Consider the following 16,650-nt stretch of genomic DNA (forward strand, 5'->3'; position numbering starts at 1 on the left):
TCTCTGTGCTATATATTACGTGGCTGTGCTATATACTACATGGCTGTGCTATACTACGTGGCCTGTATTATATACTGCGTCTCTGTGCAATATATTACGGGGGCTGTGCTATATTTCTCTGCTGTATCTGTGCATCATGAATCGTGGTATGTGTTTAAGAGGGGGGCCCAGTGAGACTCTTTCGCCTGGGGCCCTCAAAAACCTGGAGCCAGCCCTGGCTTCACTGACTGGTCACGCCTGGCTGCAAACAATCAGCCACCGGCCGCGAATTGGCACGGAATTTGAACCACACTTCGCTAATTGGTCGCGGCCAGACGGCCGAATCCTGTGTATAAATTGCATTATTCTGAAAACTTCATAAACTACATACATATTCTAGAATACCCGATGCGTTATAAAAGAACTAGATGGGAGCCTATTCTATGATGCTATAAACTTAAAAAAAAAAAAAATTAAAAGTGTTGGCTGCACCTGCACAGTATATCACTGTCAGAAGCACCAAACATTAAGGATATTTCGGGATAGTTGGTAATTGAACCAGTAGAAGTCTGAGCATGACCCCAACTCTCGCTATGTGCACTCACCCAGAGATTGCCTCACTCTTCCTCCACATACAGACAATAATGGTTTACCTTACCTCCGGGTACATTAGCAAAGGACGAATAGCATTGTACAGGGGTGTAGGACCGGCCCCAGGGGTCACAGTTATCACCCCAGGAGTAAAGGCCCCGTCACACATAGCGAGATCGCTGCTGAGTCACAAGTTTTGTGACGCAACAGCGACCTCAGTAGCGATCTCGCTATGTGTGACACGTACCAGCGATCAGGCCCCTGCTGTGAGATCGCTGGTCGTGTCGGAATGGCCTGGACCGTTTTTTGGTCGTTGAGGTCCCGCTGACATCGCTGAATCGGTGTGTGTGACACCGATCCAGCGATGTCTTCACTGGTAACCAGGGTAAACATTGGGTTACTAAGCGCAGGGCCGCGCTTAGTAACCCGATGTTTACCCTGTTTACCAGCGTAAATGTAAAAAAAAAAAAAAACAGTACATACTCGCCTTTCGGTGTCCGTCAGGTCCCTTGCCATCTGCTTCCTGCTCTGACTGAGTGCCGCCGTACAGTGAGAGCAGAGCACAGCAGTGAAGTCACCGCTGCGCTCTGCTCTCACTGTACGGCGGCACTCAGTCAGAGCAGGAAGTAGATGGCAAGGGACCTGACGGACACCGAAAGGCGAGTATGTACTGTTTGTTTTTTTTGGTAACCAGGGTAAATATCGGGTTACTAAGCGCGGCCCTGCGCTTAGTAACCCGATGTTTACCCTGGTTACCCGGGTGCTGCAGGGGGACTTCGGCATCGTTGAAGACAGTTTCAACGATGCCGTTCCCCTGATCGTTGGTCGCTGGAGAGAGCTGTCTGTGTGACAGCTCCCCAGCGACCACACAACGACTTACCAACGATCACGGCCAGGTCGTATCGCTGGTCGTGATCGTTGGTAAATCGCTATGTGAGACGGGGCCTTAACAATATATACACACAGCCGATATCTCTGCAATGTCACATTCATCTGACGGTCAAAAATTCACATACTTCCACCAAAACAACCTCATTCAGAAGATTAGAGATCTGTCACCTCACAGCTGTTAATGAGCTCTAAACACTACGTTTCCAGGGTCAGTATTGGCAGCACATGCCTGCTCCAACCAAAGCGCTGCCGGCTTTATTACGCCGCATCCTATACATTGTATGGGTGACTATCTTGCCGAGGCTGAGTGTCTCCTCAAGATAAATTAACATGCTGCAGTCTGGAAAGATGTGTCACATGTGCATATACCCAGGGAAGCTGAGGCATCCGAGCATGCATAGTGGCAAAGGGATTTCAAGAAATCCCCTCCGCTATGCTGTAACATCTGGACGCTGTGGCTGTACACGGTGTCCACCCCGCAGCATTTACCGACTGTGGATACATACCCTTATGTTAGAGACGTCTAAGACTAATGGAAGAAGCTGGGTTATTCTCGTTCCCTGCTCAGCAGTACAGGCTGAGATCTAAGGCTGTGATGTGAATAAATCTTATGGAAATATTTGGCTCCAGAAAACATGTGATACAATTCTAGGTATCCAGCGGCATTAAGTAATTTGACCGTTACTTTATTTCATTAATTGCACACAAGATAACAGCAGTCAGCAGGAATTGTCATCAGCAGGTTAGAAGCTCTGGCTCCATAGATCGTTATAAGCACCAACTGTCATCTCAATCTCATAATGTAACATTCTGGCTTCCCTATAGACAAGTGACTAATTTCTCAACTCATGCGTATCTAAAAAAAAAAAAAAAAGTTGTTTGTGACTTGTGTTAAGTGTTTGCTCTAAAATTGCAATCTAATATTTCCACAAGGCTTTGAAGCAGTAACTTGTGATTTGGTCTTGCATATTGGAAGACTGGTGTAGCACTTTCCCTGAACAGTCCATTCATGCTGTCATACTCAGCCATCTTTGGCAGTCAGACTAATGCAGGGGGTAGTCTGAATACTTGTCTGTCGTGCCATTCAGCTTGGGGACCCCAGCAGCCAAACTGCAGTTACCAGTGATGAGCACCTGCGCTCGGTACTGAAGTTTGCCTATGGTGCTTAGGTATGAACTGAATATTGCAGGTGCTCAGATAATTTGCTTGAGACCCTTAAGACAGATGCAACATGAGGGTATTGCCTGACAAACCACACGTTTTGCAGCTATCCAAGGGTAGGTGCACTCTGTCAGCAGATGCTATGGTTTGGACACAGTGTACTTGCACAGTGTGCAATTGTTACAGCATTGTGGATGGTATTAAGAAATCCCATGTCCACTAGGCATGCACAGACACCTGCAGAGACGGACATGCGATGCGTCTCTCCAGACCGCAGCATGTCTATTTATCTTGCAGAGATGAGAGTCTCCACAAGATAAAGTCACCCATACAATGTATTGATGTGGTGAATGTGCATAGTCCAGTGATCATAGAGGATTCACCTGCATTCAATAGCCGGCAGCACATGTCTGCTGCATCCAGAGCACTGCCAATTCCTGAACATCTGCACATACCTTACCAGCCACGATACACAGTGCACACCCAAGCAGCATAGGCAAACTCCAGAGCGAATACTTGTCACCTATCAGTAAGTGGTGATAAGTAACAATAAAACCTTTAGAAACAGTCAATAACTACTGTTCCTGGAACCCGTCATAGTGTGCCATATCCCCAGACATTAAAATGAAGGAAGCAGAAGACAGAGCTAAATTCTCTTTAATATTCATTCCAAGCAACGGGAATAATAAACGAGCGCAGAGTAGGGGGTGGGGCTACCACTGGGAGGAGGAGTCACCTACCTTACAATCCCTCCCATGAGGAGCTGCCTCCTAGAAAGTGTATATAACAAAGTGTGGGGTTTGTGTGTAACATTTCTCTTCGCATCTGCAGACAACAGCCGGATTGTTTTAAGACAACAACATTACCAGAAATCTTAGAGCAATGAGGGGAGATAAAACAAAAAAAACAAGATTCATGAGCTTTAAACTGAGAAGTAAAGTAGGAGAATTTAAAAAAAAAACAAAAACAAAACCCCCCCACACACCTTGAGGGAGGTCTAGCAGCAAAAAAGTTTATGAAAATACAGGTGGAATTGGAGGTGCAGGCACACACCAAAGCTTAAAACCAGGCACCAATAATTTGTGAGACATGTTAAAAAGGAGTCATCACAAAGTGACTGTTCAAAGCAAACACTGGTGGCCAAACATGGCAGTGCACCTACCCATCAACTAATGTCCCATCTATCTCTGCCTCCTCAATGACATCTCTGGCTTTACCATAGTCGGAGAACGGTGCAGGTTTGAGGACCAGTATTTGGTAGAGTGCACTGAACAGGATTGTTTGAACAGTCATTTTGTACCGACACGCTGCCTTTAATCACCATGTGGTGCCAACTCACAAAATCAATACCAAATGCATCCAATCCAGGGAAATAAAGCTAAAAGCCCCATTTTGTAATTAAATGTACCAGGTTTGATTTCATTTTAAGAGGGAAAAAATAAAAAGATTCTGAAGCTGGGCATCTTCACCACTTGTTTAAAACAAAGTCCTAAAATCATGTGCAATATAATAATCATCCTTCCAAATAAAATCATTGATCGTACAAGAACTGGTTTCGCCACGCAGGGCAGACACAATAAAGGATCTCTCCTCAGGAAGAGATCAAGGTGCTAAGCCCCCGTTGTATTTCTCCAGGCGCCCCAAGAAAAAGCAGAATAGTCATTAAAACCCCACCCCAAGAGTGTGAACGAATGATCCCTAGAAACAGTAATGCAGAGGTCCCCTTCACCCACAGTCACCCTCTGCCCATAATCAGATAGGGCGTCCAAAATCATCAAGATGGAGGGATAAGAGGATCCATCCTGAATCGTCCGCTGATTAATCGGGACTCATTACATGTTAGAGAACCCCAAGCCCCCCACCCAAACTTTCATCATTAAATCCAATCTTTCATAGTCCGTTCTTTCTGGAGGCGGCCTGCTAAACGAAGATCAGTCAGGAACGATGACTGCGACCTGGGCTCCGTCATAGAGTTCCCATCTCTCAGAAGAGCTCCTGGGGAGGTCACGGGATGGGGGACCCTCTCGTCAGAGACATCCATTCTTAGCATAGTTATCTGGAGCATAATCAGGGATATTGCATAGGAGTGTCAGAAAAGAAAAATCCTGTACATCAGACATGGAACTCGTTCTTCACGATTAGTGGAAGCCTCAGAAGCAGTCATTAGGGTGCAGATCACTTTCTGGAGGTACCTGTACCTCTATGGGCAATAACCAGGAGGGGGTTAAGTCTAATTTGGGGCCCTCGTTAGCTCTCCCTACAAATTAGTTGCATTTAAGACAAACCTTCTGATTTCGATGCCATCCATGAGAGAATGTGGACTATAACCGAGGGGGAAGAGGCTGACCAGTTCAGGGTAGGTTTTGAGGTGCCTATAACGTCTCCAGATGGAAGCGATCTATTACAGTATGTATTACTAGCAGTCTCAGGATGGAGCAGCAGGTGGTCGCTACAGTCCGTCTTCAAGACAGCTGGTGGGGCGCCTCGAGCATCTCCATCAAGAAGGTGTCTATTGGGGTGTCTCCAATGAGTTTGAAAAAGAAGAGGTGTTCAAGACACTTGAGTCCAATGGAGCGCAGGGCTGGGAGACGGAGGAGCAGTTTTGCAAACCTTAAATAAAAAAAAAAAGGCAGAGATAAGATAACAAGCTGCACAACGCAAAGCAAAGTGCTGCAAACTGGGATTCAATTATGAGAAATGTGCACCATTGGCTGCAGATACGGTCCAACGGGTCACATTGCCCAAAATGGAGGTACTGAGCAGATCACGATACACGAGGCAGCACATTGCAGACATCAATGCTTAATGTGGAGGATTTATCTCACTAGTGATGAGCGGACAACATGCTACCCAAGTATCTTGGGCATGCTCCAATAATATGCGAGAGTCCCTGTCGCTGCCCAACAGGAATGCCCCACACGTGTTGTGTCTAACAGATGGAAAACATGCAGCTGCGGGGACCAACATATTATTCGAGCACGCACAAGGCAATCAGTAACACATTATGAGCGCGCTCGCTCATCTCTACTCTCCAATCTCAGCCAAGTGCTAGGAACAGTTCACAGTGAGACCATGTTGTCCAATGGCTCAGTGACAGCACGTCCATGACATCTAGGTCATAACCCGGGGGAGTGCGAGGCCTAAACAGAAGAATTTGGATAGTGAAAATTTTGATCACTGTATCCATTCAAATGGCTTAAAGGGATTTTCCACTTAAAGCAAGTTTCAGCCATCATACAAAGTATTGGCCGGTCTACAGTGCACACACTGGTAATTCTCTACACCACTGCCATGGTTTTAATGGCCACTACTGGTATTGAGCCCAATGCTGTGCAGCCTCCTGGCTCGTCTGGGTGGAGTAGAGGGAGGGTTTTTTTTGCCATGACATTAGGTGTAATTAGGGAGACTACACAAAGTATAATAGAAAACCATTACGAATGGTCAGTCTGCTGCAGTCACCATTCCCGCAGCCCTCACCTTCCCTGCTGGTCTGGATACTTCTGTTTGCAGTAAGACTCCAGAGATGCATAGACCTTCTCTCTGAGAACCTCCACATCTGCTGGGTTGGACAGTCCTTTGGCATCTAAACAGATACATAAAAGAATATATTAATGCCATCACAAAGCTGAACTCCCAGGTTAATGTTCAAATGATGAGGAACCAAGTCCTGGAAATTAAAGCAAACGAATTCAAATAAAACCTTACCCGGGTTAAACAATATGATCGCTCGCAGACAGCCTAGTTCAGTCTTATCCATGCGCATGTCTCTCATCTTAGACACAAGTTCAGTGAGAACTCTGCAAAATACAGAGGATGTGTCAGCTGCTCACATTATACAAGGTCCCCAGAGAAAAGTGTAGAGGTTCTCCGGTACCTGTCAAATATGGCCCCCACCCCTGCACTGTGCGCACTGTTGCGGTGGACGTGCAGCCCGGTGGCCAGCAAGATGCCGTCCTTCACAGAAATGGAGCGGTGGGAGAAAGAAGCGATGAGGAGCTCATTCCATCCTAAGGGGAGACGGAGAGATCCATGGAGGTTACTCAGTAACCCATCTCCTGTATGAGAGTCGGCGCACAGTTTGCAGACAGCATTGGGGACTGTCTCCGGGGCCGCTGCTCAGCCATCAGCATCACCCTCATTATGACCAATACATGTGTTATAGCGCTCAGCAGATGAGAGGTAATGAAACATGGAGAAAGGCAGCAAGGGGAAGTTACATCACAAGTCCTGGATCCGGCGGCTCTTACCAGCTCTAAGCAGTATAACCTGATCGTCCAATAGCAGCTCAGAGAAGTGCGGGATCCTCTTTGCCCATTCAACGAGAGTAAAAAGTTGTTTATCAGCAGCTTGGCAGATGTTAGTCACCGGATCACTGGGCTAAGGGAAGAGATGAGAGGTGAGGACAAGACCCTCGTGATCTATAACCGTCACAGACAGGAAGAGTCCTGGACTTCATTCTACAAAGTCTCTTATTAGAAGAAAAAAATCATTCATTTTAACATCACAAGTACCAGAATGGCAACATATCCCAACACCCACAGACAGTGCCGCATGAACACGTCCCCCATCCTCAGTGCCGCACACGTCCCTTCTCCCCCCCATACTCACAGATCCGCCCCCTTCGAGGCTCTGATCACTTTTCTGCTCCACAGCCAGTTCAGCCTCTAGGATTTTCTCCACCGGCATATCCTCGTTTATTGTGCCGCTGAACTCGGCCTCTCCTTCTCGCTCCCGACCTCGCTGACGCTCCTCTTGTACAGCTGATGGCACAAAAAGGCCTTAGGTAATTTTTATGGATATTGGACTTTTGCAGACATCTTAATCTCATCTTTATAGCATAAATACCATGTTAGCACCAAAAATGAGCCCTAGCATGATTCTATGAGTATGCTCGAAATATAAGCCCCGCTCTAAAAATAAAGCCAAGTTACAGTCAAGGCCGACATTAGGGGAAGAGGGGAGTCACTGGATCACATGTGCATTTCTGACAGAGGAGCACAGCACTTGTACAAATCAATTTTTTTAATGCCTTAACTTAGGTGCGTTTTACTCCAGTGGCCCCATTCAATAAGACGGGACCACACAACCCCATCTTAATCAGGCCCATTGTTCTCGTTAGCACATTGTCCAGTGTAATCAGGGGATGTGCTGCCGATAAACTGATATAAAAAAGGGGACAGAATTATTAGTGATCGCTTTAACCCCATTGTTCTCCGTCAAACAGTGTAAACAGATTGTCGTTCATGGAAAGACATGAGATCCCCTGAAAATAAGCCCCAACATCTTTCGGATAAACAGGTTAAGACAAAACACTATCATCCTAAATAAAAGTAGCAAGACCATGGAAGACACAATGTAATCTGACAGATATCTCTGTGACCCTGCGATACATGGCCACTCACCTTCCCTCTTCATGCCGGTGGCCAGACACTTCTGGTAGCGGCAGTACTGGCAGCGATTCCTCTGCCTCTTGTCCACGATACAGTCCTTGCTGTCCCTACAGGTGTAGGTCAGGTCCTTGCGGATCGTGCGTTTGAAGAAGCCCTTGCAGCCCTCACAGCTGTACACGCCATAGTGTTTCCCTGGAAGACAAGAGGGCGACCAGTGTGAAGCCCACCACCTCCGAGGCCTCACCATTAGGGGACCAGGTTAAGTAAGAATGAAACGTTCTGATCAGTTTAAGATTTGTTTCCCCGACCTCTGAAAAACGTACAACATGAGAAGTATATTGTTACCCACATGTTTCCTCTGTCCGTGGGGGGGTGCACTTACATAAATAGGTTAGAGCCTCATGAATGGTGAGAAATAGGTTACCATGATTCCAAAGCAACCACGTGAAGGACTACAACTCAGGAGGCCCTCTCCATTAAGGCAGATACATTTTTGCTTTACTTTATAATGAGGCTTCCATTCATTAACACTTCACATCCCTGCCCATTCCTCCTCCCCAGGGAGGCCACAGCCCTCCAGTTAATGAGCGACGCCCGGCCTCTTCGGCAGCCTATGGAGGAGGGGATTAGCAGCGTTTGCTGGGAGCTATGGCAGGATTACAACAGCAGCTACAGTAACTGGAAAGCCACGTGCATGCAGGACTGTATACAGAGTTCACCCTGCACCAGGAACGCCCTGAACTAAGCACGCACTGGAACGTATGAAGCCGACAACTGCAATCTCCACTGACTACAGCCAGGGGCCACATTCCGCCAACGTGGAGTGGTGATCCACCATGGAACAGAAGTTGGTTAGTTGGCACGGTGCCAACGCCATGTTCCGGCACTAATGTATGACCACGTGCCATGCATAGCAGGACCTTCAGTAATAGTGCCTGAAGCCCAATTCTCTGCAGGACATTAGTCCAGTGCAGCAATAACATGGTCTGCTTTACACTATATGGGATACATGTAGTGAGTGACTGAACTCAGACCCCAAGCCAGAGGGGACAGGACAATTCAGCAATGTCTGTGCCCAAACCTAAGGGCAACACATGGGCATCAATAAGCGGCCCTTACCGGAGGAGCGGTCTCCGCAGATGGCGCACAGTCTCTTCCCACTTGCTCCTCCTCCGTTGGGATGGCCAGCCATGACTCTCACTCCCAGGGGAGGTTTCACGTCTTCAGAGCCGCCGACAGAGTGCAGACCCGAGAGATTCACGGTGGAGTTTATCTGTAAGGAGCGATAGATTTATTTAATGCACACGTGACAGCTGAGCCAATGTGCAGGTCCACCCCGAGCAATATTTCACCTTATGATAGACTGCAACTCTGGATTCCAAGGCAGAACTCACATTTCTGCAGGCTTCGGAGCTGAAATCTTCCTAAAAATGTAAGTCAGACTCAACAATACAGCTTCTGTTATAAAGACTACAGATCGGGCTCGCTCACATTGGTGTAGAAAGTCTGATAAGTGCAATGTGAGAAGTTACTGCACTCGGACCAATGTTACTCAGTATTCTCAGCTGGATTTGACATGGGGGGGGGGGGAATCCATCCATCTGGACCAGAGAAGCATTTCATTTTTATGGCTACATTACAATTCTATCTGATAGTACTCACTTGGTTACCTAGCTGCCGAGAAAAAAAAAAAAAATCCCACCATTTATGGATGAGAATGGGACAGATTCTTTTATCTACAAGTGTGAGCGAACCTTTAACTGGGATTAAAAAAACAAAAACAAAAAACAAACAAAACAAAACTGCCATCCGACAAATATTGGGGATATTAAAGGTGTTGCCCACTACTGGAATGAGACCGCTCCAGCCATTTCCTTTTACGGACGTGTCAGAATGTGTTATAGACCATTGCCACCAATAACTAGCAGAATAGAGAGTGCAGCTCTGCAGTATAACAATAGAAGTAAAACTCTGAGGTTATTAATATCTTGTACACAGGCGGCTGTAAGGCGATGTTTAGAAGGACTTTACATTGGTCTCTGACATCAGTAGTTCTGCCTCTTACTCAGTATGGCCACTTTCTGTACAGATCCTCAAGTCTGTAGACACTTGACGCCCCCGGAAGAAGCTGGCGGCGAAACGCATGTCAGGGTGAGGGGACACCTGGAGAAGCTCTGCAGCAGGTATATACACTTTATAAAATAGCCATTTTGAGCACAATATTCCCCTGTATATTGGGGCTGTTCTGGCCTATTGTACTCGGTGCCTATTATGGCCTGGGGTATTTTGATACTCTGATTTTGGTATTGGGATCCAGATCTCCATAAGGTCCCTGGAATATAGACTTGTTGCAGATCTTTATTTATGTTCTCATAGGATAGACTTTAGCTGGTATATCATAGCACCGCTGATATAAGATCTCTGCTATCCATCACTATGTATTAAGTGAAGGTGGTTGCTATATATTTATGCTCAGTATCGGTGTCTATATGATTTATGGCGTCCCCCATTACGGTTATCTTAGAATATCTCAACTTTTTTTTACCCATTTATTGTCAATAAAAATATTTTTATTTTATATGAATATTGTGTGATCGCTTAGCCCCATGATGATATCTATGGGACTAGTGTTGTTATAGTGGTTGAGGTGCCCTAAGTGATTTTTTGGACATTTGGGGATTTACATGAGGAAACCTTTATAATATACCTGTCACTTTACACAGCGCTGATTGTCAGGAAATGCCCATCACATGCCCTGATTACTACTGCGGGCATCTCTGGTCACAATGGCAGACCAACCTAATAAATACCATCGAGGATATCGGAGGCACGAGACTGAAGTCACCTGCACCCAGAGAACCTTCCAGGAACTGAGCACATGTATCAGTACTACACCTCCCTTCCCAAGTGCACTAGGCCCTGGGTCTACTATACGGGAGTCTGACCAGTCTCTGGGGGGGGGGGGGGGGGGGGGGGGAAGTCATCCACTGACAGCAATTTGGGAAAAATAAATAAAATACAAAAAATAAAAAAAAAAGTGTAGAACATCATTCACTAATGCCCTACGCGAAGTGTTCTCAGCATTAGACTTAGTGGTTGTGTCACTAGGGAGGAAGATAAGGTGGTCAGACCTGTCCGGCTTCAGAGCAGACCGACGGCTGGCTACCGGCACACACTGTCGAGATAACTGGCCACAGGCAAAGCTGTACAGAATCAGATCCCCTCCATTCTTGAGAAAAGACGAGCAATTGTAGCCACATAAGAACTTAACCCATGTAATAATGTAATCTTATAAGGAGGAATGATACATACATAGTGACTTACCTGCGGGCTGCTGACCGGCCCATATCCTATAGATGGGGTGCCAGGAATTCCTGGGGAGCCCACAGCACAGTTAATGACAGGAAAAGGGGAGCCGAGACTTCCCAGAGGAGAGTTCACCGAGGAGGTCATAGCCGATCCGATCATGGAGGGGTGTAAGGGAGCGCCAGGAGGAGGGGTGTCACTCAGCGGGCGCCCCAGAGGTGGGCTCAGGGATGAGGTGTCTGGGCTGTGACAAACTGGAAATAAAGGAAACAATAAATGAAAGATGAAGAGACGTCCCCATCCAGGAGACCCCGGAGCGCTCGTTACATGGGCTCACACCGGACGGGGATAACATTACAGGCTTGGAGAAACGCTTCCAGTCATCGAAAGCAAAAACCATACAGAGGAGTCAGGGAAAGTTACTCTTATGGCATAAACATATGTCAGTCCCATCTCTTGGTGCTCACCACCTCTACTGTTCTATATCACCACCGGGAAAACGTGAGGAAACAGGTGATGGCTCCGCAGGGGGACGGGGCCAACAATGACTGGAAACTGCTGATTGATGGACATTATACTGCAGATTTGTCTGCTCACACCGGCTGCAGATTTCTATAGTTTTAGGCCACGTTCACACAATCAGTATTTGTAATCCAAAACCATTAAGTGGTGACGTCTATTATACATTATACAGTGCGAACTTGGTGCAAGACCACAAATTTATTGAAGAGCAATGGAGTCACTGTGTGGAGGTGACAGCAGCGCTGATCTGCTTCTGACTAACTGAGGATTGAGCTCCAACTACACTAAAGGGAATATAAAAAGGGAAAAAAAAAAAAAAAAACACAACTAATATTTGATGTGGAAGTGGAGATTGCTGGAGCGTAAGGGACCACAGAGGCTCCTATGATGTTAGAACCATTCCTGCTGTCCAGCAACTTTCCAAAATCCCAGAAAACTTCCAAAAAAAAAAGTTGTCCCCATAAGCAACACTTAAAGGGATTCTCCAGTAATCTATTGATCTGTGGGGTCCAGCACTGATGGAGGGAGCAGGTACATCAATCCCCGTCACAATGGAGCGCAGTGCTGGAGCGCCCGTACACCTTATTCTGCTGTCAGTGCGGGTCCCAGTGGAGCGGTGACCACCTGTTAGCCCCTTTTTTGCCTTGACTACGGGGTATTCAGTGCAGTAAAGTCAGTATTTGCGACCACGCACTCTAGCGTTTTGGTGTCTCCAGTCGGACACCCACCTATAGGCTATTGTGACCTGCACATACAAGTATATTCCCTGTAGTCTGCTCCTGTGAAACTACAACTCCCAGCATGCACTGAGTAATCACACCTCCGCAGCACGATACCCAGCAGTGACTTGTCCATCGTGATTACTACCCTCATAGTCCCCTGCAGCCCGCACTCACCCCCCATTATCCCGGCAGCCCGCACTCACCCCTGCTGTCCCCCATTATCCCGGCAGCCCGCACTCACCCCTACTGTCCCCCATTATCCCGGCAGCCCGCACTCACCCCCCCCCCCCCCCCCATTATCCCGGCAGCCCGCACTCACCCCCCCATTATCCCGGCAGCCCGCACTCACCCCTGCTGCCCCCCCCCCCCCATTATCCCGGCAGCCCGCACTCACCCCTACTGTCCCCCATTATCCCGGCAGCCCGCACTCACCCCCCATTATCCCGGCAGCCCGCACTCACCCCCGCTGTCCCCCATTATCCCGGCAGCCCGCACTCACCCCCCATTATCCCGGCAGCCCGCACTCACCCCTACTGTCCCCCATTATCCCGGCCGCCCGCACTCACCCCCCATTATCCCGGCAGCCCGCACTCACCCCTACTGTCCCCCATTATCCCGGCCGCCCGCACTCACCCCCCATTATCCCGGCCGCCCGCACTCACCCCCCATTATCCCGGCCGCCCGCACTCACCCCCCATTATCCCGGCCGCCCGCACTCACCCCCCATTATCCCGGCCGCCCGCACTCACCCCCCATTATCCCGGCCGCCCGCACTCACCCCTGCTGTCCCCCATTATCCCGGCAGCCCGCACTCACCCCCCCCATTATCCCGGCAGCCCGCACTCACCCCCCATTATCCCGGCAGCCCGCACTCACCCCTGCTGTCCCCCATTATCCCGGCAGCCCGCACTCACCCCTGCTGTCCCCCATTATCCCGGCAGCCCGCACTCACCCCCCCCCCCCCCCCCCCATTATCCCGGCAGCCCGCACTCACCCCCCATTATCCCGGCAGCCCGCACTCACCCCTGCTGTCCCCCATTATCCCGGCCGCCCGCACTCACCCCTGCTGTCCCCCATTATCCCGGCCGCCCGCACTCACCCCTGCTGTCCCCCATTATCCCGGCAGCCCGCACTCACCCCTGCTGTCCCCCATCCCGTCCAGGCCGCGCTCACTCTCCGCCGTCCTCGCCGCTCACACACAGGACATTATGCTAATGACCTGCATATTAATGAGGCGCCGCCGCCAGTGACGCAGTTTCCGGGGTCTCCTGCGGTCACCCCGCACCGGACCCGCAGCCACCAACTCTCCCAGCGGCCCCCGCGGCCCCAGACTAATGAGGAAGCGGAAATGCCGCCATCTTTGCACACCCCAAGTCAGGCGCTTCCTTTAAGGGGCGTGGCTTTTAGTCATTTCGTTAATAAGTACCAATCGTACAAAGGAAAGGTGAAGTTCTCTAAAAGACAGAGCGGAACAAGCACGAGCAACAACTATGATACGTGTCCGCGCCCCAGAGAGGACGGGTGTAGCAAAATGGAGTGTACAGATGGAACATGACCTGATGTGACCTCAAGAGAAAGGGTGTGGCAAGATGGCGGCTGGAAGGTGATCGGAGGCCAGAGAACGTCTGGGAGCACGAAGATGGCGGGACTTCCGGTCTCCTTATATGGAGCGCCTCATTTATATTTTGTTACAATGTATAAATAAGTCCGTGTCATGTGGCCTGTCTGACGGGGCGGGGCCTGCAGTCAGTGTAGGGGACAGGTCACCCGATAACACCCGGAATGGAGACGCTAACCGTGACCCGCCGCCAGCAGTGCCATAGTCTGTGTGCAGCAATAATGAGAGCCAGGGGCTGAAACAGACAGCGAGCTAATGTCACTGTGTCTGGTGCCATCCTCCAGAGCTGCACTGTGTGCATACATTACTGATCCTGAGTTACATCCTGTATTATACTCCAGAGCTGCACTCACTATTCTGCTGGTGCAGTCACTGTGTACATACATTACTGATCCTGAGTTACATCCTGTATTATACCTCAGAGCTGCACTCACTATTCTGCTGGTGCAGTCACTGTGTACAGACATTACATTTCTGATCCTGAGTTACATCCTGTATTATACCTCAGAGCTGCACTCACTATTCTGCTGGTGCAATCACTGTGTACAGACATTACATTTCTGATCCTGAGTTACATCCTGTATTATACCTCAGAGCTGCACTCACTATTCTGCTGGTGCAGTCACTGTGTACATACATTACATTACATTACTGATCCTTAGTTACATCCTGTATTATACCCCAGAGCTGTACTCACTATTCTGCTGGTGCAGTCACTGGGTACATACATTACATTACTGATCCTGAGTTACATCCTGTATTATACCTCAGAGCTGCACTCACTATTCTGCTGGTGCAATCACTGTGTACAGACATTACATTTCTGATCCTGAGTTACATCCTGTATTATACCTCAGAGCTGCACTCACTATTCTGCTGGTGCAGTCACTGTGTACATACATTACATTACTGATCCTTAGTTACATCCTGTATTATACCCCAGAGCTGTACTCACTATTCTGCTGGTGCAGTCACTGTGTACATACATTACATTACTGATCCTGAGTTACATCCTGTATTATACCTCAGAGCTGCACTCACTATTCTGCTGGTGCAGTCACTGTGTACATACATTACATTACTGATCCTGAGTTACATCCTGTATTATACCTCAGAGCTGCACTCACTATTCTGCTGGTGCAGTCACTGTGTACATACATTACTGATCCTGAATTACATCCTGTATTATACCCCAGAGCTGCACTCACTATTCTGCTGGTGCAGTCACTGTGTACATACATTACTGATCCTGAATTACATCCTGTATTATACCCCAGAGCTGCACTCACTATTCTGCTGGTGCAGTCACTGTGTACATACATTACTGATCCTGAATTACATCCTGTATTATACCCCAGAGCTGCACTCACTATTCTGCTGGTGCAGTCACTGTGTACATACATTACATTACTGATCCTGAGTTACATCCTGTATTATACCCCAGAGCTGCACTCACTATTCTGCTGGTGCAGTCACTGTGTACAGACATTACATCCTTTATTTAGGGATACAGTAACACGTTAGTTCATAGACAAGTTGCTCACCCATCATTTTGTCGTCTTGAACACCTCGGGGCTTATAATTGCACCACGGACCATGCATGATATAAGGGATATCGGTTCCGCTCATTGGTTCAGTTAAACTCCAGCACTTTATTTCCCGTCCTTACTCTTAGGCCTCTGCACTCACAGGGACTGAACCAAAATCTCCCCCAGCTCCATCTAAAATACCTAATTGCACAGATGACCCGTCCCGCTTCTCATATTGATTGGTAGCTTTAGGTGTCAGTCATGAGTTAATTAACCCTCAATTTACGACAATATTAACCCTATGTGTGATCTATAAAAAAAATAAACCCCTTTTCTTGCTAATTATAAGATACTAATAATACAATTATGTATGATATATAACGAGTGTACAGAGATCATACAGACATCTATTTGTTGAGTATTGTTACCTATTATCTGTAACTTTTTCCAGTATCCATGTGTGCAGATTACTATATTATTCTATACCACGTATACGCCCGTTAGATGGGGCACATGTACTGGCATTTTTATATAGTCCCTGATACTATTGGGACCCTTGTCTCTTACCCTCCCTCTTGTCTTTTTGTAACGGTGTCTTTGTGTTTTTAATCTGTTTGCACTCTGGGCTACAATAAAGCCATTTTCCCTGTTTTCCGTGTGTGGGGCGCCATTATCCTGCATAGCTTTTCTTTATAAAACTGAACATTCATTGATGGAGACCAAAAAACAGAGTTGGAGTTCAGAAATCTCTTGCTAGGGTTGGTAAGTGGTGATGAGCGGGCGTGCGCAGATAAGGTGTTATATGAGCATGCTCGGGTGCTATCCGAGTGTCTACCCCGTGCTCGAATACTATGTCTGAGTTCCGGGGCTGCAGGTCTCATGGCTGTCTGACAGCTGTAACACCTGGCGATTGATTGTTAGTCTGTCCCTGCATGTGGTGC

The 16,650-nt window shown here is 48.0% G+C and overlaps 1 protein-coding gene across 18 annotated transcripts; it reads right to left on the minus strand.

The window, feature by feature from the left end:
• Positions 1–3,263: 3,263 nt before the first annotated feature.
• Positions 3,264–15,887, minus strand: RXRB (retinoid X receptor beta). 18 transcript variants are annotated; one of them, XM_077286172.1, is made up of 11 exons: positions 15,725–15,887; positions 11,325–11,572; positions 9,365–9,436; positions 9,132–9,285; positions 8,025–8,204; positions 7,231–7,400; positions 6,870–6,999; positions 6,497–6,629; positions 6,328–6,419; positions 6,100–6,205; positions 3,264–5,232 (listed from the first exon to the last, which is right to left on the minus strand). In XM_077286172.1, the coding sequence occupies exons 1-11, from the start codon at positions 15,807–15,809 to the stop codon at positions 5,085–5,087; spliced, it is 1,518 nt and encodes a 505-aa protein (XP_077142287.1). In that variant the 5' UTR covers positions 15,810–15,887; the 3' UTR covers positions 3,264–5,084. The 18 variants fall into 18 exon arrangements, with proteins under 18 accessions (XP_077142287.1, XP_077142288.1, XP_077142290.1 ...); XM_077286173.1 differs by having other exon boundaries at positions 11,337–11,572; positions 15,725–15,886; XM_077286175.1 differs by having other exon boundaries at positions 7,231–7,382; positions 11,337–11,572; positions 15,725–15,885.
• Between the last annotated feature and the right edge of the window lie 763 nt (positions 15,888–16,650).

Source organism: Ranitomeya variabilis, chromosome 2, assembly GCF_051348905.1.
Source record: "Ranitomeya variabilis isolate aRanVar5 chromosome 2, aRanVar5.hap1, whole genome shotgun sequence".
NCBI lineage: Eukaryota > Metazoa > Chordata > Amphibia > Anura > Dendrobatidae > Ranitomeya > Ranitomeya variabilis.

What these genes read in the sequence shown, in the direction of transcription:
- RXRB (XM_077286172.1), bottom strand. Translation starts at nt 15,809, where the DNA reads ATGAGCGGAACCGATATCCCTTATATCATGCATGGTCCGTGGTGCAAT. An exon ending in CTGCGGAGACCGCTCCTCCG is followed by an intron (nt 8,205 to 9,131) that starts GTAAGGGCCGCT and finishes CTTGTCTTCCAG; the next exon opens with GGAAACACTATGGCGTGTAC. An exon ending in GCCTCGAAGGGGGCGGATCT is followed by an intron (nt 7,000 to 7,230) that starts GTGAGTATGGGG and finishes CTCTTCCCTTAG; the next exon opens with CCCAGTGATCCGGTGACTAA.